The sequence below is a fragment of the Primulina tabacum genome, chromosome 5 (assembly GCF_025594145.1).
Source record: "Primulina tabacum isolate GXHZ01 chromosome 5, ASM2559414v2, whole genome shotgun sequence".
Lineage (NCBI taxonomy): Eukaryota > Viridiplantae > Streptophyta > Magnoliopsida > Lamiales > Gesneriaceae > Primulina > Primulina tabacum.
Window position 1 is genome coordinate 8,072,691 of NC_134554.1, and position 27,073 is coordinate 8,099,763.

Sequence of the window (27,073 nt, forward strand, 5' to 3'; positions counted from 1 at the left end):
TTCGATAAAAGTTCGTTTGAGCTCGTTTAATGAGACTCGTTAAGATAAACAAACCAAACTCAAGCTTTACAGTATTCGGCTCGTTAGCTCGTGAACATGTTCGTTGGTAAGTTCATGAGTAATCTTTTAGATGAAAAAATAATAGTTTTGATATTTGATTTATTGATTTTGCATATTATTTATGAAATATATAGAAAAATCTATTAAATTTATTTATTATAATAAATTTACAAATTTTAATAAGAAAAATATATTTTTCTTTAAATATATAATTTACTTTTTAATTAATTTAATGAAAATTTAAATGTATAATTCATATTTATTAAGCTTGTTTAGGCTCGATAAAGGCTTGAATAAGCTCGTGAGCCATGCATATATTCGTTAAATAAAGCTCGAGCTCGGCTCGATTATAAACGAACCAAACTCAAACATTCAAGAGTTCGGCTCGACTCGACTCGATTACATCCCTATGTTTGATCATAGTTTGACCAATAGTTCGAGTGGCTTCACTAAATTAAAATGAAAATGGCTTGGTTAAATAAAATCCGTCACAACCAGATAAGTTTAGTATATTATTAACTAATTCCGGTTATAATAACTATCAGTAAATGAATTTAAAAAAATAGCAAAATTAGTTATTTAACTTGGTGTAATCGTGATTTTGGTTATCTAACTAGTCAAATTTATCGTCGAAATGCCAATAAATTGATAAATAATTACTCTTTAATACATTTTAAACATTATTATCATGTGTATGTTATATTTATCCTTGATCAGCTGTATTTTTTGTGTGGATCTTATCGAATTGTTTTTGGGAGAGAAAAATATATTTATATACATAAACTACATATAAAGATGATGTTATACAAACTTTTTCTCTCTCTTGTTTTATACAAAGAAAAACCACATTTTTTGTCATATAATTACACGTTTTTCATTTTTTTATCGGATAATCCGCAATTTTAATCCAATAATTTAGTTATTTTTCAATTCATTAATTTGTAACCGGAGTGATGATGTGGTGCTGTAAAATGAAGACACCACATCAAAAATTGATGACCTGACACCAAAAATTCTTGACGTGACATCGAACATTGCTGACATGTATAATATCACATCATCACTCCTTTAAAAAAACATTACAATTGTAAAAATAGTGCAAATTAATTGACTAAAATTGTGAATTGTCCGACAGCATAAAAAAATAAAAAATTAAAGTTACAAGACACTTTCTTATTTATTTGTATTTTATTGATTATATGTTCATTACTTTATTTGTCTTTATACTATTACATTATTTACTTATTTAGTTTAATTTAATTTAGTTTAATTATTTCACCAGAGCACAATATTCATTATGAAATGCCAAAATATATCTTTTTCACATTGAAAATTCCGAATAAATCCTATGACAAATGCAGTCGCGATTAAGTATAAATATGTATCATAACATGCGCTTGTAATATTCATATAAAAAACATATGCAAAATATAACAATCATGTCTCATTTGGTGCATGGAACCTCTAAACTTTACTTTTTCTAAAAAAAAGGTGAAAATATATTTTTGACCATATAATATAATTTGCATGTTTTTTTGTTTATGATTAAGTTATCTTTCATTTACAGTCTTATACCATTAATTCTTATACCATTAATTTTGATTTTTTTTTATATTTCAATCATTTTTTTATCGGAGCGCTAAAATGATATTAAACACATCAATATTTTTCGATGAAATATCATTTTTCGATGGCACGTAAGTAGAATCAAAAGTAAAAAATATAAACATTAAAGCATACAAAATGTAATTTTCGTATGGATAAAAAAAATATATCGAATTTTTTTTAGCAAAAATTATCGAAATTTGTTTTTGTTTTTTTTTTCAGATGAAAGAAGAAAATATTATCGATCTCGAACATGAGATCTCGTCCTAAATTTAAAATTTTATTATTAAATAAACTGAAAGTCATCGACGATAGTCTCGAAATTTTGATGATATCAAAAGTTGAAAACATGGTTGGTGGTAGATATAGTTGGTTCATCCAAAGAAGAAAAATATTCCAATCTTCATCTAATTTAAAATAGTTTACCGAACCAATATATAATAATATAGTATGTAAATAATATAAAAAAGGTCTAATTTGGATATGCATGACCTGCATGCGAAACGAGCGCGGGAGGAACAAAGCAACAACCCGGCCAGCCATTTTTGTGCTCCAGTGGAGCTGCATTTAATGCTTCACTGCCAAGATAACGGCATTACTACCAAATTCAATCGTACTCCCAACTCCTTCCTAACCTCGATCCCCCACTCCCTTTAGGCATTGAAATTCGACACTTCGGGATTGCTAACATTAAATTCTTAGATGGCGAAGTTTTTCCACATGCATCGACTCCTGCGATGCGCAGTTTCTTGAAAACAATCAAGGAAAAACCCGTAAAGGAGGAGGAAGCAAATCGGATTATGATTTACGTAAATGGGCAGAAAAGATAATTTAAGGAGCCATTAATGCAGTGCATTACCCAACCAACTCGCTTGATTGCATTTTTCCACTGACATTTAATGAATCCACCTAAAAAAGCCAGCCCTAAAGTCCCTTTACTCTCTTCAACACCGCCGTACTTTCTTTGTGAAAGTCTGTAGACATATAGCCCCAGCTATTATCATTTCCCCTTCGCCCATTTTCTTGGTTTCAAGCTATCGATAGATGTGGAACTCGGCGGAGAATATAGCCGCGCGTTCGGCGTCGTTCCGGGAGGACGGGGACGACGAGGAGGCGCTGCGGTGGGCGGCGCTCGAGCGGCTGCCGACTTACGACCGCGTGAGGCTCGGCATTTTCCGCAATATGGTCGGGGATTCGAAGGAGGTCGAGGTGCACAAGCTGGAATCTCAGGAGCAAAATGTTATCTTGGATCGGTTGATTAACTCAGTTGAGAGTGACTGGGAGAAGTTCTTCACTCGCGTGCGACGCCGTTTCGATAGGTATAATATTATCTATTCTTTTGATTTTATTGGCCGTTGACATTCTTTGGAATAATGATGATAATAATCATTATCGTTATTATGGTGAAATATCCTATTTGGGTTTTTAAAGAATGAGGCTGTAGGTAAAATGTGAGTTTTTTAAGTAATAGTTGGTAGAATGATGCCAAGTTTTGTTGCAAAACTAAAATGGACAATCAAATAACTAGTTGAAGATTTTCTTGAATTATGATTTTGGTAGCTTTGGGTGTTAGATTCTCAGAATATTTAAAGTTGTCATTGCTCAGTTTAATGGGATTTCCTCAATTGATCAAGAAGTATCAATCATGGTTCTGTATATCCTCTTCTTTGTTAAATCTCTCTCATCGTACTGAAACTGGTGCAATTATTAATTACCATCCCACAGTTTCATGGAGGGAACATGGTACATTCAAATTACTAGTTTCTTTTCCGCATATCCGATGTTTGGATTTCTAATTAGTATTGAAGATTGAAAACCCACTGACCCTCTAAGAATGATTATTGGATCATTATGTATCATTCGTGAGCAAGAGAAGAGTAACTCCTTAGAAGGTGATCCATAGGAATATTAACTAATTCCAAGTATTCTTCAATGTGCTGGTTGATTAAGGCACATTCCATATAATCAGTAAAATCTATCTCGCTTCTTCAAGGGAGTAGGAGAGTGTATCGTCCAGTCGATGTGGAAAGGCAGGGCCTCGACATCACGAAAGAATTGGACTAAAATCCTGAATGCAAAACTATTACACGGGTGCCTTGCTTCTTCATTAATAGGATGGTAATGGATCTTTGTTGACAAGATGCTAATAAATCCACAGATTCTTTTGGAAGAAATACTACATGAAAACAGTTACGGGTTCTAATTCCAATGTGTTTTATAACAATCACTACACAGTTTGGATGATGTATCATGTTTCTTAATTCTTATGCACAATTTCATTTGATAATAGCTCAATACATGAGAGATACTCGTAACCCAGTAGTGAAGTTTTTAGTACTTGAAACTTCTCACAACATATCATGATTTCAACTGGAATTATATTATGGCATTTCAGAGTTGACTTGGATTTCCCAAAAGTTGAAGTGAGGTTTGAGCATTTGACAGTTGAATCATTTGTTCACATTGGTAGCAGAGCTTTGCCCACGATATCAAATTTTATTATCAACATGGCAGAGGTACGACCTACGCTATCTTGGATTAGTGCCTGTTGATTGTGTTCGTCATCTGACTTTTGTTTCTGATTGTGCAATTTAAGGCTTTATTCAGACAGCTGAGGATATATTCTGGTAAGAGGAGAAAGCTGACAATTTTAGACGATGTTAGTGGGATAATTCGACCAGGAAGGCATGTACTGGTTTTTCTCCCATTCATCTACTAGAGAGGATTTGTTCATATTTCTGATATTGGTTCTCTGTATCATCTTTAGATTAACATTATTATTGGGTCCTCCAAGCTCTGGAAAGACGACTCTTCTTCTCGCCCTTGCTGGACGTCTCAACTCTGATCTTCAGGTAGATTATTTTGTCAGTAATGTCGTCATATATTATGCATTCGCCGACGTGGAATTGACTTCTGAAAGCAAAAATTTGATCTGTTTAAGATGTCAGGTAAAGTAACGTACAATGGGCATGGGCTGAATGAGTTTGTTCCTCAAAGAACATCTGCTTATGTCAGTCAACAAGATTGGCACATACCAGAGATGACAGTTCGAGAAACCCTCAACTTTTCATCTCGTTGTCAAGGTGTTGGGTATAAATATGGTAAGGCAGATAAAATTCTGTTAGCATATATTAGATCATGTAGACGCTGACCCTGAAAGTTGTGACAGATATGCTTCTGGAACTTTCAAGAAGAGAAAAGCTTGCTGGAATAAAGCCTGATGATGATCTTGATATATTCATGAAGGTAGAGGATTATGCAAGATGTAGCTTTTCTTTTCAAATAAATAAATTTCTAAAACTTGAGAGACTCTGTAAACAGACAATAGGAAAGCAACCACACCTAGACGATCTGTGATCTGCCTTATGTTAGAATTCCTACACAATATATTTTATTACATCAATTATCACTGCATGTTATATTCAATCATCATAAGTACTGCACATTATCCACTCTTTTGGATAGTCCTTATTCGATACCTTTTATTATATCAGTTAAAAAATTTCTTTTACTAATCAAGAGACCCTATGAGACATAGAGCAGATCGATACTAAAACTTTAGCACTTTATGTAAGTTGAAAAAGCCCACCTAAAAAAATATCAAGTAACTTTCTTATCATGATTCAGGCTCTGTCTTTGGAGGGGAGGGAATCAGGCCTTGCGGTTGAGTACATCTTGAAGGTATTTTCTTGATGTTAACAATTAACAATGTTTGGATTTGCTAAAATATTTATAATATTATGTTGATAATGGGCATTGAAGTGTTTCTTCATCCCCTTTTCTTTACATGTACAACTTTTTAGGACTCATTTTGCTAATCTATGATACTTGTGGTTTAAAATTTTGTTTATAAATTACATATGAAACATAAGATAAAAATATATGTTTCACTTTCGAAAGTTGTGTTTTTCAAGCTCATATTTGCGTATTAAAAATGAGATTTTGCACAATATTCTTGTTAGTTATTATAGATCATTCTAAAAATATTTCACTCTCAAAGATTTTGGGCTTGGACCTTTGTGCGGATACCTTCGTCGGAGATGAAATGCTTAAAGGGATATCTGGTGGCCAAAAAAAGCGCCTGACAACAGGTTGTGTTGAAATTATAATTTATTTTGGGTGAATGAATGCAGATTATATAAACACAAGCTCACTTACCATATCCATATGGCAGGTGAATTATTGGTCAGCCCATCAAGAGTGTTATTCATGGATGAGATATCAACAGGTCTTGATAGTGCCACTACATTCCAAATAATTAAGTATCTTAAGCATTCAACCCAGGCACTTGATGGAACCACTGTGATTTCTCTGCTTCAACCAGCACCTGAGACTTACGAGCTATTTGATGATATTATTCTCATTTCCGAGGGCCAAATTGTTTACCAGGGACCTCGTGCAGCTGCCCTAGAGTTCTTTTCATGCATGGAATTTCACTGCCCAGAGAGGAAAAATGTTGCAGACTTTCTTCAAGAAGTAGGTGTTAGATAATATGTAGGTTGATGTTCCCTTGGATTTTAATTATTCAGAAGAATTTTCTTTTTTGCAGGTTGTATCCAAGAAGGATCAAGAGCAATACTGGGCTCGTCTCGATCTTTCATATCGGTACATACCAGTTGTTAGATTTGCTGAAGCTTTTCGCGAATTCAACATTGGGAAGAATTTATCTGAAGAGCTGGATACCCCATTTGATAAGCGTTACAGTCATCCTGCAGCCTTATCGACTTCTCGATATGGCGTCAGGAAAACTGAACTGCTTAAAATCTGCTATGACTGGCAGTTGCTGCTTATGAAACGGAATTTATTTATCTATGTCTTTAAATTTATACAGGTAATGTCATTATTAAAGTTTTTTGACAAACTTACCTGTAGAAATATATTCAGTCAGACAGTAAACATGGTCTTTGATCATGTATTTAGGTCTTCAGTTCTTTTTTGACTGATTCTCTACAATGATGACATGCGGAATTCTTTATGACTTATGCACACCTGATACATGTATTGGACTTTCTTTTTCCAGCTCCTTCTGGTTGCTCTGATTACAATGAGTGTTTTTTTCCGTACTACGCTGCATCATGATACAATTGATGACGGGGGCCTTTATTTAGGAGAATTGTACTTTTCCATGATCATTATGCTTTTCAATGGCTTCACAGAGGTTTCCATGCTTGTTGTCAAGCTTCCAGTCCTGTACAAGTACAGGGACTTACACTTCTATCCATGTTGGGCTTTTACATTTCCTTATTGGCTTTTGAGCATTCTAACTTCACTAGTAGAATCAGGTTTCTGGGTGGCAGTGACCTACTATGTCGTTGGATTCGATCCAAATCTAACAAGGTGAGCCTTATTGTTAAAATTTTTATGTATGACGATGAGAGCACGCTGACAGTCTACCATTAATATCAAACTACACAGATTTCTGCGTCAATTCTTGCTTTTCTTCTTTCTGCATCAAATGTCTCTAGCTCTTTTTCGTCTGATGGGTTCCTTGGGCCGTAATATGATTGTGGCAAATACTTTTGGATCCTTTGCCATGTTGATAGTCATGGCTCTCGGAGGATATATAATTTCAAGAGGTAAAAAACATTATACAGCACCCTCATTTGGATGTTTTAGCCTTTCTTTCAGATGATAAAAAATTTGATCTCCTCAATAAACTTTGATAGATAGGATTCCTAGTTGGTGGATCTGGGGATTTTGGATTTCTCCTCTAGCTTATGCTCAAGATGCTGTTTCTGTCAATGAATTCCTTGGGCATTCCTGGGACAAGGTACCTATATCTTATCGTTGACGTTTGAACATAACCCCTAATCGAGATATCTAAATACCAATTATATCCATTCTATATCGATGAATTTGAAGAAATTTAGTTTAGAAGAGTAAAAAGATACCATGTGACTGTACAAAATACTGAAATGATGTTTGTTTCATGTGACATTCTTTTCAATCTTGAATTTACAGCCAAACACTTTACTGAATCTCTTGTTCATGTAGAGAAGTGGAGACAATTCAAATTTGTCACTAGGCAAAGCATTACTCAATGCTCGAAGTTTGTTCCCAGAAAATTACTGGTACTGGATTGGTGTAGGCGCATTGATCGGTTATATAGGCTTCTTCAATATCCTTTTTACCATTTTCCTCTTGAAGCTGAACCGTGAGCTCTACCCTCCTTTAATACTCTAAATTACATCTTGATTTATTTTTTAAGCGCCATCCTTTATCAAATACTGATATTAAAGTTTCTTTTTGTTCTACTCTATTTTTAAAAACCCTCAAGCTCTTGGGAAGCGTCAAGCTGTTGTCTCTAAAGAAGAACTCCACGAGAGAGAGAAGATGAGGAAAGGAGAACCTATTGTCATCTGTCTTAGAGACTTTCTACAGCATTCTGGCTCATTTGCTAGTAAGATTATTCAAGTTTCTCAGTTTACATGCCTGGTAGACAGGCCTCACTTTACTTGTACTTCACGTTTTCTGCCTATTTGACTGTATGAGTTTATAAGTTACATTCTAACATTTGCTTACCTTCATTTACTTGCAAACTCAGAGAAGAGTTTTAAACAAAGAGGAATGGTGCTTCCTTTCCAAGCACTTTCTATGTCTTTCAGCAATATTAATTACTACGTGGATGTGCCCATGGTGTGTATGTTCTCCATCAATTATCAAATATCATCATCTCAAAATGTTTTCTCTCACAATATACTGTATCCCAATTATTTCAGGAACTAAGGCAGCGAGGTGTTCCAGTGGATAAATTGCAGTTACTGAATAATATCACTGGAGCATTTAGGCCTGGTGTGCTCACAGCTTTGGTTGGAGTTAGTGGTGCTGGAAAAACCACCCTTATGGATGTATTAGCTGGGAGAAAGACTGGTGGAGTTATTGAAGGAACCATCAGTTTATCAGGTCATCCAAAACAACAAGAGACTTTTGCCAGAATATCTGGGTACTGTGAACAAAACGACATTCATTCTCCCTGCTTAACTGTTCATGAATCACTTCTGTTCTCTGCTTGGCTACGGTTGTCCTCAGATATTGAGATGGAAACCCAAAAGGTATGGTTAATGGTAATTGGTGTTTGTAAATCTTTTACGAGTTAATAATCAGTCACATTTGCAGGCTTTTGTTGAGGAGGTGATGGAACTTGTGGAACTTATTCCTTTGAGAGGAGCGTTAGTAGGTCTACCCGGAGTTGATGGATTATCAACGGAGCAAAGAAAGCGCCTTACTATTGCCGTTGAACTGGTAGCCAACCCTTCTATTGTATTCATGGATGAGCCTACATCAGGCTTAGATGCGAGAGCTGCAGCCATTGTGATGCGGACAGTGAGGAATATAGTGAACACTGGAAGAACTATTGTCTGTACTATTCATCAGCCTAGCATTGATATCTTTGAATCCTTTGACGAGGTTCTACTTATCTGTCTCCGTCTCTCCAGAAATCTGACTTTTGTCTCTCTACTAATGTACTAATGTTCAAGTTTTGGCGAGTTTGGATACATGAGTATTCAATCTAAAAATACATTTTATTAGGTAGTTCCTTTTGAAATACATGTACTACTTATAAACAGTTTACTTTTAAAAGAATAGAAGCTCTAAAAGTCAAATATTTGCCTTCTTGATTATGGCTTTTTTTAAGAGCTTTTAGTATTCATTGGATGCATTTTACTCGTAGAATTTGTGTTGCTGATCGTGTTGATTGGTGTTATGCCTTAGTTGTTGAATTATTTTGTTAATAGTTCTCTTTTTTCTATCTACTTTCTTCCTATAATCTAATTATCTGATTTTATGCTGCAGCTTTTATTTATGAAACGGGGTGGAGAGCTAATTTATGCCGGTCCACTTGGTCCAAAGTCTTGCGATTTGATCCAGTATTTTGAGGTTCGACATTATTTGTTTTGTCTTTTTAGTTTCGTGTGGTCTATCATGGAACTGTCATCGCACATCCATACTCTGTACTTTAATTTTGTTAGGATATTGACGGAATACCAAGGATCAAGAATGGATATAATCCAGCTACATGGATGTTAGAGGTTACATCACCAATAGAGGAAAGCCGCTTGGGCATTGATTTTGCTGAAATTTACCGAAGATCAAAACTATTTCAGTGCGTCCAACAGAAATTTGTTTTACCAGTTAATTAGCATTTTTTTACATTGATAATGTTTTCACAAATTTGTCTCTCTACTGTTTCAGATATAATAAAGAGTTGGTCGAGAGGCTGAGCAAACCAAGTAGCGATTCAAAAGAGCTTAATTTTCCAACAAAGTATTCTATGTCATACTTCGACCAATTTGTGGCTTGCCTTTGGAAGCAGAACCTGTCTTATTGGCGAAACCCACAATACACGGCAGTTCGCTTCTTCTATACAGTAATAATATCATTGATGCTGGGGAGCATATGTTGGGGATTTGGTTCAAAAAGGTTCGCACATCACACTTACTGTGATTCTCTTGGTAAAAAATAGTACAGCTGAAGCAAGGTTGCTTGATATTAATCATGTCACAAGGGAAAAAAAGCCAAGGTTACTCCAACAAGATCAGATTCATTTAGATAATAAAATATTATCATATATTTTTTGCCACATAAAAACTTCATTTTTGTACTATTCAGGAATCATGGTTAAAGTTTAGCAACATAACGCTGAAACGTGTCCCTGTGTGTTACTTAAATATATCTACTGTATCTTATTATTTCCCTATTATATGTTTCTTAATGTGTTGAAGGGACACACAGCAAGACGTATTTAATGCTATGGGATCAATGTATGCAGCAGTGCTGTTCATCGGAATTACGAATGGCACTGCCGTTCAACCAGTTGTTTCTGTTGAAAGATTTGTTTCATACAGAGAAAGAGCAGCAGGAATGTATTCGGCTTTACCGTTTGCATTTGCTCAGGTGTTGCTTTCACTATTACTTAGAGCTTGTTCGGATAGAAAGCAAAAATGTAAAAACGTTATTAAAATTGATTTGAAAAAAGTTTGAATCATGAAGCCAGAAACTGTGGCCTTGTACTACTGTGGCTTTAACTTCCCCTTTAGAAAATTAAGAACTGTGTTTTTAAGTGTCATATCTGAATATAAAAATTAGTACGCTATTTTTAAAAATAAAAATAAAAAGCCCTGTTGTTTGATAAGTCATTTTTTGACTTGATTACTTTTGTATTCAAACTCATGCTTATTATAATTTCATGGTCTTTTCTTCTGCAGGTTGCTATCGAGTTTCCTTACGTATTCGCACAGGCAATTATTTACTGTGCAATATTCTATTCAATGGCTTCTTTTGAGTGGGCTTTTTCCAAGTTTGTGTGGTACATGTTCTTCATGTACTTCACAATGTTGTATTTCACCTTTTATGGCATGATGACAACTGCTGTCACACCCAACCACAACCTTGCTGCCATTATCGCTGCCCCATTTTACATGCTTTGGAATCTCTTTAGCGGGTTCATGATACCTCATAAGGTAACGGAGTAACACCGATACCCCTTGTCGATCAAAATTACGTTCTTTAAATTTTTCTTTGTAGCTGTAACCTTGAGAGAAACACTTCTTGTACAGCACTTTTTATTGAATGTCCGAGTTTCATATTTATTTCACATAGGACATACTCATAGTTTTTTTTTAACTGTAACATACCAAACCAGAGTCATAACCCTCCCATCCCAAATGAAATTGTACACACCCCTCTTCTCTGTGTGTGTTTTTATATTCTGAATGTGAATATTCTTTACTACTGCTACAGAGAATTCCGGTATGGTGGCGATGGTATTATTGGGCGAACCCCGTCGCCTGGAGTCTCTATGGCCTCCTTGCTTCTCAGTATGCTGACAGTGAGAAATTGGTGAAGCTTTCTGATGGAATTCAGTTAATATCGACAAGGCTATTAGTCAAGGATGTATTTGGATTCAGGCATGATTTCATCGGTATCGCAGGAATCATGGTGGCCGGATTCTGCTTGTTATTTGCTGTGATTTTTGCTTATGGTATTAAAGCTTTTAACTTCCAGAAGAGATGACTGGTCAGTTGGTTAATTCGGTTATTGATCGATCGAACTGGTAAATATTATACACGTGATATATCTTTTCATTCTTTGACTCTTGCATTGTAATAAAATTCTAGTTTTTTTTTTTTTTTTTCCTGTGTCGCATAACCTTTCCTTAACCACGAGGAGGATATAGATTTGTGTTGACGAATATGTTTTATCATTAGATTATGATAAATAATAGATATGATATTTAGTGTATTTATGTATGTTACTATTTCCCCTCCATATTCACGCACGGTTACTTATTCATAACATTTCTTCCACGTCTATTTACAAATATTACATTTCACTGAAAATATAAAATACGACGAATTATAACAAGAGGCATTTGGGAAAATGTCCCTGATCAAACATAAATATTATAAGAAATACCATCCATTTTATGAAGCAAATTTGGTCCTACACTTGGGATTATGTCTAAATTATATCAATTTCCCCTCAAGCAAAATGCTATTTCAACAAATAGAACTCACAATTTTTTATTCAAACTTTGTTGAGTCATTGACCCAGTTGTCCTTCACTTCAAAGTTTTCAAAACGGTCCAGCGGATGGGCCGTTCCCTAGCCATTTTTGTTAAACACGTTAATTTTTACTTATATTTGACGACTTAGAGTAGGTTGACCCGCAACCCACAATTTGGTTGGCTCGATCATAAAATTGTCGATCTAACTTTGTCTATTTGACTGGACCGAGAGACCAACTTATTAAACCTTGCACATCTTGACAATTCTACATTCACTTATTAGTCTCAACTTTCCAAATGTATAATGTATTGATGTTGTATAATTTATGGGAGAATTTGACTGGTAACCGTAGACACGTTTTTATTAAAAAATCATTTTCATCAAAATAGTCATCCTCATACGTTGGATCTTTTTTTTTTTTTTTTGTCGAAGAAAGTTATCAATCAATTTTTTAAAAAAAAAAAATTGACCAGAGTCATTCAACCAATCGGTTTGTAATTTCCATTTTAATCTATGCCAAATTAATTACTAAAAAATTTAAATGAATTAAGCTGTGTAATCTGATTGTCTATTTGGACGATAATTTGAAAAGACAATCAATTTTCCTATTATTCTCAATCGGAAATTGGAATCACAATTCACATAAATGAATTAAGCTGTGTAATCCGATAAGTCTATTTGGACAATAATTTGAAAAGACAATCAATTTTCCTATTATTCTCCTCTCCTCAAAATCTCATCTAAAACATTAATGTGAATCACAATTGTTCTCCATTTAAACCAATATTATTTATCCCACGAATGAAAATGGATAATATAAGATTAATTATTGTTTATTTTGTTAACTACTTGTTTTACTGTTACATTGGATAAAACTTGGACAATATTGTTGTTATCGAGAACCATTTTTTTCCCCAAGTATTTCGCGAGTGAAAATTCCATCTATCAATTTTGTTAATAAATAAAATGAAACAATCACTTATTCATCTCTGTATTTTCATGAATATATTTCATAATTTTTTAGATTTGATTTGGTTGGTTTTGTCTGAAAGACTTATTCATGAAATCCAAATCCTCGATTTCGAGATTTAATGAGAGAAGATATTACATAAGTGTCCGATCCTATAGATATTATGCGTATTATGTTCAAATATTAATAATTGTTTTTTTCTTCTTTGCAACGACACGAACAAAGTTAATAATTAACCAGGTCAGCATGAATTAAATTTATTTTTTTAAAATCAAGGATTTTGATTTTGTATGTCGCTTCTGTCACATTTAATGTTAATATCACACCAATAAAATCTATGGATATTATATTTGTAATGTGACCTAAAGTATTTTCATTTCTAGACAAGAAGGAATTCAAACACGTTATAAATTTTCCTCTTATTAAGTTACTTGTTTACTCATTCTAATGTGTAATAAGGTAATTGTAATCAAATCGAGTCAGTTTGCGATTTTTTCTAGTTGACTTCATAAATATTTGATTTGTACTCAAACTTATCAAATTTGATTCAAACTCGAACTAAAATTATTTTATTCGACAGTTCGTGATTTTTAAATTTTTATCTATAAAATATTATTATATATCAAATACATATATATTTTTCGAAAAGTTTTAGCTTTCGAACCTTCATTCTTGAAACTTAATATCCGAGCAATAAGTCAAATAAATTGGAATATTTCGAGCCGAACGCGAACTTCAATTCGAATAGAACTCGAGCACAAAAAAATAAATTTCCAAGCTTCAAATGGAGCTCGAACTCTAATATACTCAATTCGGTTAGTTTATATCTTTAGTTCAAAATGTTGCCACAAATTCAATATTTATGTGCATAGATATTATATCATATGTAAAAATAAGGCTTCGACTTTAGCATGCAAACGAAAAGAGTGTATTTTTCAAAAAAAAGGAAAGAAAAAGAAATAAGAGTGTATATTTGGCAGCGAATAAAGACATATAATGAGACTGATTTAAAAATATATACGTTTAGTAATTTATTTATTTATTTTTATCAGAGGACCGCAGATTTTTTTATTGCTTTATTTTTTATTTTTATTTTTATTTTTTGATAATTTATTGCTTTATTTTGCTTGTGACTTGTTAATGCTTTACCAAGCTTTTCACCAACTTTTTGCGTTTCATAAACATCTAAGGCCTTATTTGTTTTGCTTTACGTATAACCATTTTTCAACTCCAAAGTAGAATTATTTGTCATCTTTTATTTTATTTTATTTTTAAAAATATTTTTTAATATATTTTACATCCCACAGCTTTGTCAATACTTTTAATTCAATTTTTATATTCCCAAAAATATTATATTGTTAGATTGTATTCTAGTTTAATAAAACGGGTCTATTGTGGTATTTGTCTTCAAATTACTTGGAAACTTCGTACAAAATGCCACAAGCTGTTTATATTTATTTATTTTATGCAAACTATAAACAACAAATAATATATATATATATATATTATACACATCTTCTTTTTTTTTTTTGGAAGCACCATATCTCATATTCTAAAAATTACTAAAATGTTACCTATCATTACATATGCTTTGAATTTGTAAAAAATTAATATAAAATATTTATAATTTAATCATTATTAGTAACTTGAAGAATAATAAAAGAAAATTAATTGGAATAAAAAATCTATGCACATGAATTTTCGCGTTTGTGGATCGTTAGTTTCGATAAAGCGGCAAACATTGATAATTGTGTTATAAAGTTATTGCCATATATATGTATGATTAACTTGAGTTGCTTATTAGTATAGTTGTTAGAATTGTGATTGTTTCAGGGGATTTAGTATTTGATATTAAATACAACTTGAGAATATTCAGTCACAATATCATAAAATTTAGTTTGAGTTCTCTAGTCTCACGCGTTTTTATCATTTCAGATTCATGATATTTTTTGAGTCAAGTACATATAATTGAAATAGTAACATAAATTTATGAGTTTCGTGTATCAATAATTTTTTGAATTTCAAGTATAATTCCAAATAATTTAGCTGTTTACTCACTCTAGCATGTATAACGTATTTATATTATTTATTTTTATGTCACCAATAAAACACAGTGAACATATCTGTTTGATATTATATATATATGTAAAAATAATCGATAGAAAATATTATTATTTTGACTTTAGTTTGCTTCGATTTATTATGTTTTCATATAAAATACTTTCTTTCTCCTATATAAAGTCATAATCATATATTTAACTCCCATAAGTCACAAGCTGATGTCATGATCATGAGTGAGATTGTTTGAAACCGATTATTTGTCACTTTTAGAAAAAAAAAATATATAGATATTTTGTTTAGACTATCGTGATTCAAAATATTTGAATATTTTTCACAAATAGTTATAATTTTTGATAAAATAATAAAAATTTGATCATATAGAGATATTTAAAATAACCTTTTTTAGGGTAAAAATTTTCAATATTTATTTTCGCATTCCCTCTTTAGAGTCCTAATCTCATTTATAGACATTACACAGATTACGTATTACGTTTATATTATACATATTAAGTTCGATATTTATTTATTGAGTCCTTGTCTTTTCCAACAACTTTGATAGAAGTTAGTCGGACTGAAATGCACGATTTTCTGAAAAATAAATCCTCCTTCGATTTGGTGGGTCATATTTGTCATATTTCATATTATGAACATTGCACCAACGGATTAACTACATATTATTCTTGTGACGCGGCATGTTTTTTTATCATTCACGATAATAAAATCAAATAAATTTTACAAATTTTTCCCCTAAATAATTTATTTGTTTGTTCTCCCTAAATATATGCAAAATTAAGCGTTCGAATCGGTGAATTAGATAATTGTTTGACCAATGATCAAGAGTTTGATTCTCTTTATCAACATTTTTCACGGCAAGCTAATCACACAAAATTTGTCCAACGTTTACCTGAATAACATAATTTGAAAACTATTACATTAATTAAGAGATTTACCATGTTGACATAAAAAAATTACGTCTGCAATTCCGTCGTAAAAAAGATATGATACAAATTCAATAGGAAATATATAGATAAATATATTGCGCAAAAATGAGGGGGGTGCACCTTAAGTATGGTGAGGATGTGCACACATGAAACCCTCCTAAAAGTAAATTTGCCTCGAAATCTCGGAAATTCAATGAACATAATTGGTTGTCGGGGAAGTTAATCAGTACAACATCTTAAAAAAATATATATTCCGATAAGTCAAAGGACTTATTATAAGACATGGCACTTATCAGATCTGTCTATTTAATTGTGACATTTGGGTCTGTTCTTCCCACATCAAATCTCTTCCCAAAAGCCCTAGAGAGAGAAAGTGTGCAAAAAATTGTTGTAAGATCTGTTCCTCTCTCTCTAACAATCCCCCCCTCTCTCTCTCCGCATATATATCCACACACAGAGGCTTACAGGGATAGAAGCACGCGCACACGAACACCCACTCTTGAATGTGCAGCTTATATTAGAGAACGCATAAGCTTTTATACGTACATGTGTTTATTTGAGGTTCTGGGGGTTTTTTTTCTTTCATGTTTTGGTGGTGATTTTTTTTGGCAATTGATTTGGAAATTTTGTTTGTTTGTTTGTTTTTTTAAATTTGGTTTTTGATTTGTCTGATTTTGGGTTTCGGAGCAGGTGTGTTGACTGGGGGAAGCAGAGCATGTCGTCGTTGAGCAGAGAGCTAGTGTTTTTGATACTCCAGTTTCTTGATGAGGAGAAGTTTAAGGAGACTGTTCACAGGTAGGGGTTTACTATTCTGAATATTGATTTTTTTTCCCCTTTTGGTGGTTAATTTGGTTGTCTGGGGTCGTTGGGAAATGAGGAATGGGATTATTAGTATTTGATGGAAAATGGTGGCGTTGTTTTAGACATTTGGCGACTTTGCGTCAATTGTACGTTGGCTGAATCTCATGGTCTAATTTGGACAATTTAATTGACTTGGTAACTTCATTTTAGGAAGTGTTGTGTGGGTGTTCCGTTGTTTCTTTCTTTTTACTTTTTGTAAGGTGCTGAATAATTTGAGTGGTTTAGGGTGTTTTTTATGCGTTTAAACTGTTTACTAGGAATTGATTAGCTTTTTTATGATTTCAGATTGGAGCAAGAATCCGGTTTTTTCTTCAATATGCGATATTTTGAAGAAATGGTGACAAATGGAGAATGGGAAAACGTGGAAAAGTATTTGTTTGGCTTCACAAAAGTCGATGATAACAGATATTCTATGAAAATCTTCTTTGAGATACGAAAGCAGAAGTACCTTGAAGCTTTGGACAAGTGAGTATGTTCGTTTTTATTCATTTTAATGAACACCAACTATCATATTAGTCAGCGTTTGTATTTTTGTGGATTCATATGTTGAAGCCTTGGACAAGTGAGTGTTCATTTTGATTCATTTTAATGTAACACCATTTATTATCTTAGTCAGCTTTTGTGTTAAGTTTTATATTTTTGTGGATTTTATGTATTGGATTTAAGATTATATTTATTAAATACAGGAAAGATCGTGCAAAAGCTGTTGACATTCTGGTGAAAGACTTGAAAGTATTCTCGTCATTTAATGAAGATCTTTTTAAAGAAATAACGCAGTTGTTGACCTTTGAGAACTTTAGGTAATGAAAGAACGTGTAGTTTCCCTTGTTATGGTTTTCTAGTTCCATTATGGGAACCATCCTTCTTTGTTTTGAAGATATTGATCTGAATGTGGTAACATGTAGAGAGAATGAACAATTGTCCAAGTATGGGGACACCAAGACTGCTAGGGGTATAATGCTTGTTGAACTTAAAAAGTTGATAGAGGCAAATCCTCTGTTTCGTGAGAAGCTGAACTTTCCCAGCTTGAAGAATTCAAGATTGAGGACACTAATCAATCAGAGGTCTGTTTCCTGGGATTGTGATAATGTCATTTTTTTCCTGGTTGATGTAGTCAATCCTATGCTCTTACGCAACTCTGTATTTGGTTGCAGTTTGAACTGGCAGCATCAGCTTTGTAAGAATCCGAAGCCCAATCCTGATATTAAAACATTGTTTGTGGACCATTCATGTGGTCCATCACAGCCAAATGGTGCAAGGGCGCCATCCCCTGTCACCAACCATCTTATGGGAGCTGTTCCCAAGCCAGGGGCATTTCCACCTCTGACCACGCATGGCGTAAGTAGATAGAATGTTAGAAGTTCTACTTGTTTACAACTCTTGAGATATGAAAGCATAAATATTGCTCTGTTTGTCAAGTCATTTCAGCCAAATCCAGGTCCTATGCCAACTCCTCTTGCTGGATGGATGGCTAGTCCCTCTCAGGTTCCTCATCCGTCCTCCTCTACCGGTCCCATTGGATTCAACCCACAAAATAATGCTGGTATATTTTTATTTCAAATTACTAATTGTTAACTTAAACTCTTTCCTCTGTCACCTGTTTTTTAGCGCTACATCACATGTTATATCTTAGTGTTTTTAACTGATACAGGTTTACTAAAGCGCCCTAGGACTCCTCCAATGATTAACCTGGCAATGGATTACCAGACTGCCGATTCAGAGCATGTTATGAAAAGAACGAGACCTTTTGGATTTCCAGACGAAGTATGGTGTTAGAATCTTAAGTTTCTCTTCTCATCCTTGCAAGAATCGACACTCAATCACTCTTATTTGGAACTTGAATTTAGATGGCTATGACTCCTAAAAATTGGATTTTAATGATGTCATTGGATTGGGCTTTCAATTCAATTCAGTTTGTCAAACTCTAAGGCTTCGAAGAATATGATTTTTGTTTTGAATTTGCATTTGAATTCAAATTTGAAAATTGATGCAATACATAATAAAGTTGTATTGTAAATTGATTGAGTGAAATGATGAAATAAAAATATGCCTGTTCGAAAAAGTGGAAAGAATGTGTCATCATGCAATAATTGTGTTTTGAATAGTTGTTTTGAAGTGTTTGAACGATTTGATCAAACATTTTGAAAAGAATAATATTCTGAGCGAAGAATTTTAAATGTATCTCAAATTATGAATTTTTAGGTTAGCTGAGTTGATTGAGTATTCCAAACAAGTGGGGCCCAAGTTATGTGTTTCTGGTGTAGTTTTTTTCATCATCAATAGTAAATCGAATTGTTTACAGACCCTAAAATTGAAAGTTGTGGCATAAGTAAAATTTCTATATGAAGGACAAATTCACTCTGAACGATTTTTTTGCAGGTCAATAATGTACCTGTCAATGTTTTGCCTGTTGGATTTTCCAGTCAAACTCATGGGCATACCTCACCCTCATCCGAGGAGTTGCCAAAGACCATGATGATGAATCTCAGTCAGGGTTCTGCCGTCAAGAGTATGGATTTTCATCCAGTACAACAAGTTTTACTTCTTGGTTGGTGCTTACACACTCGATACATGTTATTTTTAAGCTAATTTTCTCATGGAATATTATATGAAGCCTGATCATCTTTATTTGATTTTCTCTTTCAGTCGGGACAAATTTGGGAGATGTTATGGTTTGGGAACTGGGTGGCAGAAATAGAATTTGCCACAGAAGTTTCAAGGTATGGGATCTTGGGGCTTGTTCAGTGGCACTGCAGGTATGATTCTGGATCTTTTAGGCATGGTTGGTAGGGTCCTTTGCATCCAGCTCAGAATTGAATTTTTGTTGTCGAACTGACTTGTTTTTTCTGATTCCTTTATAGACATCTTTGGGCAATGATTATTCTGCATCGATAAACCGTGTGATGTGGAGTCCTGAAGGTTCTTTATTTGGTAGGTTGTTTGGAAATTTTAGTTTATTTTGCCTGCCATAAATATATTAAATTGTTTTAAATAGTTAAGCTCTGAACTTAGGAAAAGAACTCATGAATGGTGGTGTGTATTAATCGATTTCTGCAGGTGTTGCGTACTCCAAGCACATTGTGCACCTATATTCCTACCATGGTGGTGATGACCTAAGAAACCACCTTGAGGTTTGTGCATTAGTAACTGATCTATTGTATTCTTTCAAATTCCTAATATTAATCTCCTCTGATACGACTACTCTCAATCAACAAGGTGCCACTGACATCAATTTTAAATATATTTTTCAGATTGAAGCACATGTTGGGAGTGTAAATGATCTTGCTTTCTCCTTCCCAAACAAGCAGCTCTGTGTAGTCACTTGTGGAGAGGACAGGCTTATTAAGGTCTGAGTCTTTGATCAGTCACTTGTGTGGCACAGCGAGGGTGGATTGTTTATGAACTTTCTTTTCATTTTTTTGGGTCTGCTTTGCTCTTGGTTTATTTTTGGGTATGTGAATGGATTATTGAGATATCTTGGTATGTTGCAGTCAAACTTTGGGGTGTGTTCAGATTTTGGTTTCTGAATTTCTAGATACTTGTTTTGGAAGATGATTTTTTTGATAATGAATTGGAAAAGAAGTGCATGTTGGATCTTGTTTTTGGAAGGCAACATAATTTAGTGTAGGTGCAAATCATTTAAGTTTTCATATGGTGATTTACTTTTAATAATGTGTGGGGTATTTTAGAATTTTGAAATATTATATTGTATAAGAATATAAAGTGAAAAATCAGATTGAAAATAATTATTATGTTGGGAGACCTTAGAAAGAGTCTCTAGAAAAAAAAAGCGAAAATAAAAGGATGACGTTGGTTTTGTTTTTAAAAATGGACATGCTTTCAGAAAATGGAAAAGACAGCCTGAAATTTCATCATGCACAGGTGTGGGATGCGGCTTCAGGTTCAAAACAGTTTACGTTTGCAGGCCATGAAGCAGCTGTACATTCTGTCTGTCCGCATCATAAAGAAAATATTCAGGTATTAACACCATTTTAGATATGAACAACTAATGACTGATCCATAGGTGAGCGGTTTTCAGTCTGGAATTCCTTTCCAGGCTTTGAAACCTCCCTATGAAAAGAAAAAAGCTTTTTTTCCTGTTAAAGAACAAATGCAATGATGAAATAGTTTGGCCATGTAGTTGACCAATTCAGGCATGAGATGTGCTACCACAGTATTGATATTGTAGCTGACTGCTTCACATCCCCCTGCAGTTCATCTTCTCCACAGCGACTGATGGGAAGATAAAGGCATGGTTGTACGATAACCTCGGTTCTAGGGTTGACTACGATGCACCAGGTCATTCATCCACCACTATGGCATATAGTGCTGATGGAACAAGGTCTATAAAACATATTATTTATTACTGTTTTTATCCATTATTCAACTATAGTTTTAAGATCCTAGAAATCCGGTTTACTTCGTGTATGGATATCCAGGTTATTTTCTTGCGGGACAAACAAAGAAGGAGATTCATATCTTGTGGAGTGGAATGAAAGTGAGGGAGCTGTAAAACGTACTTATACTGGTCTTAGCAAGCGAGCTGCAGGAGGAATAGTGCAGTTTGATACTCTAAAAAATCGAATTTTGGCTGCTGGAGATGACTTCACGATTAAGTTCTGGGACATGGACAATGTCAACTTATTGACAACAACTGATGCCGATGGTGGATTACCGGTAATTGTTATTTAAACAGAGTCAAACTAATTTAAAATACTTGTTGGTACTAACACGTATTATTTAATTTTCATAGCCATCTCCTTGTATCCGTTTCAACAAGGAAGGAATAATGTTAGCTGTCTCTACAAATGAGAATTCTGTAAAGATTTTAGCCAATGCGGATGGTGTTCGTCTGCTACGAACAATTGAAAGTAGTCCTTTTGACACTTCTTCTAGGGTGGCCTCCTCAACAGTTGTAAAGGTGAGCAGTGAGCACATGTGTTTACCATTATATTTTGATTCTATTAATTTGATTTGCTCTTTTTGATGAAATCCACCTTGTGTCTTCAGTCTCCCTCATTTGCTGTTGTTAATGCTACTACTGGATCAAGCATTGTTGATCGAGTTGCTCCTGTAACAGCATTGGTTGCAATGGTATGCTTCTCTTTCAGTTTGAAAACAAGAATCCTTTTGTCACCCTGTGTTATCAAGTTGATAAAGTATTTGACTACATGCATAAATTTTTTTCTTCTGTGAATGATTTATTGATCCACATTACTAAGATTCACAATTTACCTTGGGCGTTCACTTTACAGTCCCATTATATGATGATTTCTTTTAGGGTGGAGAAAATCGAAATTTGGCAGAAAAGCCAAGGATTGCAGACGAGTCTGCTGAAAAATCCAGAATCTGGAAAATGGCAGAAGTGAATGAGCCATCACAGTGCCGTTCCTTGAGACTCCCAGATAATTTAGCATCTGCGAAGGTATGAGTTGAAGCCCCTGTTTTTTATCACATCCATAGGTTTATCGTATGCATAATAAGTTTTATCTGAATTGTTGATATTTAGAAGCTTAATTTTCTCTTTAGAGTTGTGATATCACCTAAGTTTCATCTAATTAACCATTTTGAAATTTGTCCTGAGTTTGGAATTCGTTCCATATTTAGTTAATTGAAAACTGTGAAACCTCTCTAATATGATCTTAACTTTATTAGGTTTCAAAGTTGATGTTTACAAATTCGGGATTTGCTATATTGGCACTAGCTGCTAATGCGGTGCACAAACTCTGGAAATGGCCAAAGAATGATCGTAATCCAACGGGAAAGGTGTTACTTTATTTCACAAAAATTATCCACTTTATGTTTTTCTGCCAATATTTTAATGAATAATGAACTTTTGTAGGCTAGTGCTAACACCGTGCCGCAACAATGGCAACCTGCTAGCGGGATAGTGATGACAAATGATACCAGTGATGCAAATCCTGAAGATGGGGTTTCATGCTTTGCGCTGTCAAAGAACGACTCTTATGTCCTTTCAGCGTCTGGAGGCAAAATTTCTCTTTTTAACATGATGACTTTTAAGGTAAGGGGTTTACATAGCTTTTTCTTGCTAGCTTACACAGAATGTTGACAGTAAGAAACTCAAACCACCATCGAGCCTGAGCTGGTCTGCATGAGGAATTGCTGATGGTACTGTAGGGTCCTGGGTTCTGTCATCCGAAATTTATTCTGGTCTGGATGTTTTCACTAATTGCAGTTTTTTTTGCTTACAGAAGCTTGAGATCTGAAGTGTTTATCAGAGATTTGATTCACATTAGGCCATTGGAGCTTGATACATGATTTCCTACTTTGAAATTGACTGCCTATTCATGTCTTTGTTCCTTTGCATAACCAAAACCTGTGGTCTGTTGTCATTTGCTTGAACTAAAAAGCTTAGTGTGTGAATTGTTATATCTAAACTATTTTCTTAAAGGAGTTGTTCTCTAATGAAAACTTCAGTTTTAAGGTTTCCTTACTTTATACTTTTCTATTTGAAGCTGCTTAGTAGTAACGAGCTCTCTCCTTATTCACAGACAATGACGACGTTTATGCCCCCACCGCCTGCAGCAACATTTCTTGCGTTTCATCCTCAAGATAATAACATCATTGCCATAGGCATGGATGACTCCTCTATTCAAATATACAATGTGCGAGTTGATGAGGTAGTACCTAGTGCATGAATATCTGCTTTTATTTTTTAGCACAGTAAATTAAGTTGTTTCAGTATACGGTTATCACGGACTTTTCATTTCACAGGTTAAAGTCAAGCTCATAGGACACCAGAAAAGGATTACCGGTCTTGCTTTCTCTGCCTCTCTTAAAGTGCTTGTATCTTCAGGGGCTGATTCTCAGGTCAATAAATTTGTTATAGATGCCTACAATTTAAAGATTTGAGATGGTTATAAATAATTACTCCAATCCCGATCAACAGTCACCTTAAAAGGGGCCATTGCTGAACCTGACATGATGACCATATCTTTTTTAAATATATGACTAAAATAGAAGCATCTAACTCATGGTGGCTAATATTCTCTCTTTTGTGTTTCCATACCTGTTCTACTCCACGAAGACTTATGTCTTCTTACCGCTTTGTTTTGTCCATTCATACTGGAGTTCACTTAATCTGGCTTTCTGTTTATTCATCTTCAGACCCTGACAACTTTGCACTTTTACAGCTTTGCGTTTGGAGTTCGGATGCCTGGGAGAAGAAAACAAGTAAATTCCTGCAAACCCCACCTGGTCGAACAACCGCTCCCCTTGCTGACACTCGTGTACTATTCCACCAAGATCAAACACATTTACTAGTAGTCCACGAGACACAGATTGCAATTTACGAGGCTCCGCAGTTGGCATGCCTTAAGCAGGTGTGACTTGCAGCACAATTGTATCTTTTAAATAACATTCTTTACCATTGTGAGATCTTTTTGTTCTAAACTTCATCATACCACTGCTCTTGCCTTTAACCAACCCCTTGATGGCAAATGTTATTGATTGTTTCTGAGAATTGTTACTTCAATTCATCTTCGTTGTACTCTTTTTTAAATATCATATCAACTCTTTCTTATTAGTTTTTCTTTTAATAGTGGTTACCTGTTGAAGCAAGTGGTCCAATCACGTATGCTACATATTCTTGTGATAGCCAATCAATATACGTGAGCTTTGAAGATGGAAGTGTGGGTGTTCTTACTGCTTCTACGCTGCGGTTAAGATGTCGAATCAACCCCTCTTCATATATTCCCACCAGCGCAGGGTGCATATCATGAATTTTTTCATAATTTTTTTATGTTTTAACTTTTTGACCTCTTAACTACATACCTTTTTCCTAATGGTCACTGTCATGGTTTTGCAGTTTAAGGGTACATCCGCTAGTCATTGCAGCACATCCCTCGGAAGCCAATCAATTTGCTTTGGGGCTTAGTGACGGTGGAGTCTGTGTACTCGAGCCAATCGAGTCTGAAGGTAGATGGGGAACAGTACCTCCACAAGAAAATGGTGCTGGTCCGAGTACTTCTGGTGCAGCAAGTTCCGATCAACTTCAAAGGTAAAACTTGATGCAAATAATAGCCTTTCCCAGAAACCAGACAAAGAAATCTACCGATGGGCGTTTATTGGACTTGTTCTATCGTTCTTACGCTCAAGAGAAACGTCGACACAGTTTAGAAACCTGACAATCTAGTGTTGAAAATTTAGATACATCTTAATAAAGTTGGAGGTGTTAATATTATGGTCATGTTCAATGTTCGGAAAGGTACAGGACTGATGGGTTGGGTGGGTTGGAAGTGTCAGCCATTTTGTTTATAGCTTTGATTTCTTTTATTTATTAATTTTTTTTGTTATTTTCGATAACCCTAATTCCCATGTGATATAATGTTTATTTTTCTTGGGCAGTATTGTCATTGATTTGGTGGGGTATTTTAATTTTCGTTTCACACTTATATTTGCTATTATTATGCCATATTCGATATGTTGTTACTAGAAACAAATACTATATTAGAAAAGAGGACGTTCATCGCACACGATACTTTGATCCTGTTAGAAAAAAATGCGTGTCTCGCACGTGGTATTGATCTTGTGCTGTAAAAGAACACGCTTGTTGCACGTTGGAACCTGTAGTTGGATATTACAATAAAATTTTATTGGAATTTTTAAGGGGTATAGAACCATAAATTAAAAAGTAAAGAGCAACAAAATTATAATTTATTAAAAAGATTTTATATTGTACTACGAATAATTTTAACTTCGTAGTTTGATTGACATTGTTCAACGATAGTAATAATTTTTTTCTTTATCGAAGCTAATGATTGCAATATTCTACTTCGGGAGCTTTTGTCGTTTTATCGGAATTTGCAGGTAAATGTATTGGTGAGAAGAATGAACTTTTGGGCATTTTCCTGTATTTGTTTTTTTTACCCATATTTGTTTTTTTTTTTTTTTTAGTATCAACTTTGTTTTTTCATACTAAATATTTATCATCTCATTTAATGAATTGAAATCTAAAATGCATCCAAGGGTTCATATCTAAACATATGAACACATGATTAATGTGACAAAACATAAGTCATTAAATCAATTATTAAGATAGTATGCATTAGATTAAATTTAATTGTGTGATTTTCTTTGCCTTGGTTTAATTTTTTTTCTAAATGTTGTTTATTTCTGTATATGTAGTTGACATGATAAAAATTGTTTATTACAGGAAGTTGATTGCGGCTAACCAGTAGTTTACCATTTAAGCTAAACTATATTTTTCAGTGAATCGTCGTTGCGGATTAAATGTGAAATTAGACCATTAGTTCATTTTAATGATACAAATTTTGTTGTTCCTCATGCACAATCCTCGATCGTCCTAATGTAAACTGTAAGAAATATTCGAAATTGTAATTTGTTGTTGATAGTTATTAATTTTTTCTGATGGCAAAAAGGTGTAATGTGGTTTGGTTATATTATATTTTCGGGATGACGAATTATGATATTTTATGTCGACAGATTAATGTATATATTTTGAAATTTTTGTTGGTTGATTACGTAACAATGGAGAATACTGTTTTTTTTTTTAGATTTTAAAACATTTAATTCCCCCCTAACGCAAGAGAGACGCATGTAAACCACTTTTGGTCTTTTAATTCGTAATTCCAAAAACTTGCACGATTTTGATTGTCAGAAAAAAATTATATTTATTTTCTGATATTATGATAATTTAAACTGTATGATAATATAATCATGTTCAGGAAGAGTCTCTTGGGGTAATCAACTTTGGTATTTGGATATCGTGCACAAAAATATATAGTGGTGATGTGTTGAAACAAGTGATCCAATCACATATGCTACGTATTCTTGTGGTAGCCAAGCATGATTATACGTGAGCTTTGAAGATGGAAGTGTGCGTGTTTTTACTGCTACGCTGCGGTTAAGACGTCGAATCAATCCCTCTTCATATATTCCCACAGGCACGATGCTATGGTCTTTTAGCGTAAGGGAACTAATGCAGGTTCACATGTGTGAGACACGTGTTCTTTTTAACACGTGCTAGACACGTGCGTGCTCTTTTATACACGTGCAAAGCACGAACTAATTTATATATAACTCAC

General features: G+C 34.1%; 2 protein-coding genes across 4 annotated transcripts; both read left to right on the forward strand.

Annotated features, from left to right (window-relative positions):
• Positions 1–2,272: 2,272 nt before the first annotated feature.
• LOC142546145 (ABC transporter G family member 32-like) lies at positions 2,273–11,907 on the forward strand. Its single transcript, XM_075653680.1, has 24 exons — positions 2,273–2,984; positions 4,061–4,181; positions 4,262–4,350; positions 4,433–4,517; positions 4,607–4,766; positions 4,835–4,911; positions 5,293–5,346; positions 5,666–5,756; positions 5,840–6,141; positions 6,215–6,496; positions 6,686–7,002; positions 7,081–7,241; positions 7,332–7,435; positions 7,660–7,819; positions 7,943–8,065; positions 8,210–8,301; positions 8,385–8,717; positions 8,782–9,072; positions 9,460–9,543; positions 9,636–9,769; positions 9,859–10,086; positions 10,389–10,560; positions 10,872–11,126; positions 11,407–11,907. Exons 1-24 carry the CDS (start codon positions 2,710–2,712, stop codon positions 11,677–11,679), a joined length of 4,263 nt encoding a protein of 1,420 aa, XP_075509795.1. The 5' UTR covers positions 2,273–2,709; the 3' UTR covers positions 11,680–11,907.
• A 4,536-nt stretch (positions 11,908–16,443) lies between these two features.
• LOC142546146 (topless-related protein 4-like) lies at positions 16,444–25,403 on the forward strand. 3 transcript variants are annotated; one of them, XM_075653681.1, is made up of 26 exons: positions 16,444–16,535; positions 16,836–16,940; positions 17,292–17,471; positions 17,693–17,806; positions 17,912–18,070; positions 18,161–18,344; positions 18,426–18,549; positions 18,658–18,770; positions 19,386–19,554; positions 19,653–19,762; positions 19,868–19,937; positions 20,064–20,137; positions 20,258–20,353; positions 20,889–20,984; positions 21,221–21,348; positions 21,446–21,683; positions 21,760–21,927; positions 22,017–22,100; positions 22,288–22,431; positions 22,662–22,772; positions 22,849–23,028; positions 23,519–23,647; positions 23,742–23,837; positions 24,161–24,349; positions 24,569–24,735; positions 24,835–25,403. In XM_075653681.1, the coding sequence occupies exons 2-26, from the start codon at positions 16,861–16,863 to the stop codon at positions 25,028–25,030; spliced, it is 3,399 nt and encodes a 1,132-aa protein (XP_075509796.1). In that variant the 5' UTR covers positions 16,444–16,535; positions 16,836–16,860; the 3' UTR covers positions 25,031–25,403. The 3 variants fall into 3 exon arrangements, with proteins under 3 accessions (XP_075509796.1, XP_075509798.1, XP_075509797.1); XM_075653683.1 differs by having other exon boundaries at positions 18,435–18,549; XM_075653682.1 differs by lacking the exon at positions 16,444–16,535 and adding an exon at positions 16,558–16,706.
• Positions 25,404–27,073: the final 1,670 nt, after the last annotated feature.